The 1,740-nt window shown below is 38.4% G+C and overlaps 1 protein-coding gene across 1 annotated transcript in view; it reads left to right on the plus strand.

Annotated features, from left to right (window-relative positions):
- LOC101845620 overlaps positions 1–1,740 on the plus strand; it is a 45,291-nt gene that overhangs the window by 40,610 nt on the left and 2,941 nt on the right. Inside the window, exon 4 of the mRNA XM_005097526.3 lies at positions 1,474–1,572. Coding sequence (XP_005097583.1) covers positions 1,474–1,524 — 51 coding nt within the window. The 3' untranslated portion in view covers positions 1,525–1,572. The remainder of the gene's footprint in view (positions 1–1,473; positions 1,573–1,740) is intronic.

Raw genomic sequence — 1,740 nt, forward strand, 5'->3', positions numbered from 1 at the left:
CCTTTGTGTCTCACTTTTTTTTGTGCCTCATGTTTGCCATCGAGAACTCCGTACTGGAATCGGGAGCTCATTGATTCTGGAGCATTTAATATGTGTCATCTTATCTTATCTTACCTTATCTTATCTTATCTTATCTTACCTTATCTTATCTTATCTTATCTTATCTTATCTTACCTTATCTTATCTTATCTTATCTTATCTTATCTTATCTTATCTTATCTTATCTTATCTTATCTTATCTTATCAAGCAACAGAAATGTGATTTTTTAGGAGACCGCTGAAAATTTCTTGGAGGGAAGGAAAAGAAATCAAATGAGGAAGTACTTGGAAAAAAAAACCCACTTGGGGCGCTCGCCGCTAAAAACAATCAGGAAAAGACAAATGCGGTTTGTGGGACTCCGGGCAGTTGAATAGACGTAACATTCTTGAACGTCCAGCTCTCACAAAACAAAATTGGTCGCTTTTGAGCACAAGGGGGGCTATCCTGACAAATGCAGTTTGGAGAAAATCGAAGGTAAAGTTTCATGGACACTTGTTCAGTTTCTTTAAAAGACAAGGAGAGTTTTCCCTACAACCAAACAAATATACACACCAATGAAATCAAACTTCTCCTATAGGTAGGGCAATGTCCACTTTTGGTGTAGGTCAAGATTTCTAGAAACCCCGAAATCTGGGTTAGCCCGCTCGTCCTTAAAAGCAACCAATTTAAGGCAAACAAGGCAGGAGGGGTATACTCAAATTTATCCACTTCGGAAGACGAAACAGATGTCTGACGGACGACGAGGAAAGGTCAAGATGAAGACTGATGCAGTAGCTCTTCTGTTTTAGCGTGTCCGAGCAAAAGAATGAAGGAAGAACCGTGATCGCCGATGTCTGTCGTTTTTAGTTTTAGTAAGAGTTTTACGGCACTTGCATCACAATTAGGCCAAAATAAGTGCAGATTAGAGGTGTTACAAGAGAGTAGCCAACACAAAAAAGAAGGAGGAGAAATAAAGACGATAGATGTTTGATAGGAAAGAAGGAGCAAACCACACTAGAATAGGCACCCACCAACCACCCATGATGTCTGTTGCAGATCTTTATGGTGTTACTCTATCTCGATTCATATTATTTTATCTCGATTCACGTTATGTTATTTCTATTCAAGTTATTTTATCTCGATTCATGTTATTTTATCTCGATTTGTAATATTATTTTATCACGATTCACGTTATTTTATTTCTATTCAAGTTATTTTATCTCGATTCATGTTATTTTATCTCGATTTGTAATATAATTTTACCCCAATTCATGTTGTTTTTTTTAATCTCGATCCATGTTATTTTATTTTTATCCATGTTATTTTATCTCGATTCATGTTATTTTATCTCGATTCGTAATATTATTTTATCTCGATTCATGTCATTTTATCCCTACTCATGTTATTTTATCTCGATTCAAGTGCCGTGTTGTTGTTTTTCTCTCTCTCTCTAGGCGTGGAGACAGCACCGCTCTGAGAAGTTGGGCCGATCCACGCAGGGATAACTCTGGCCCGGACATCTCAGGCTTACCAACATTGTGCTGTGGTATATGGTGAGTCGCTGATGGATGGATGGATGGATGGATGGATGGATGGATGGATGGATGGATGGATCGATAGATGGATGGATGGATAGATCGATAGATCGATACTCAAGTACACACACTCACGGGCACTCACACGCACAATCTCTCTTTCTCTCTCTCTCTCTCTCTCTCTCT

Source organism: Aplysia californica, unplaced genomic scaffold, assembly GCF_000002075.1.
Source record: "Aplysia californica isolate F4 #8 unplaced genomic scaffold, AplCal3.0 scaffold00156, whole genome shotgun sequence".
In the NCBI taxonomy this organism is placed as follows: Eukaryota; Metazoa; Mollusca; class Gastropoda; order Aplysiida; family Aplysiidae; genus Aplysia; species Aplysia californica.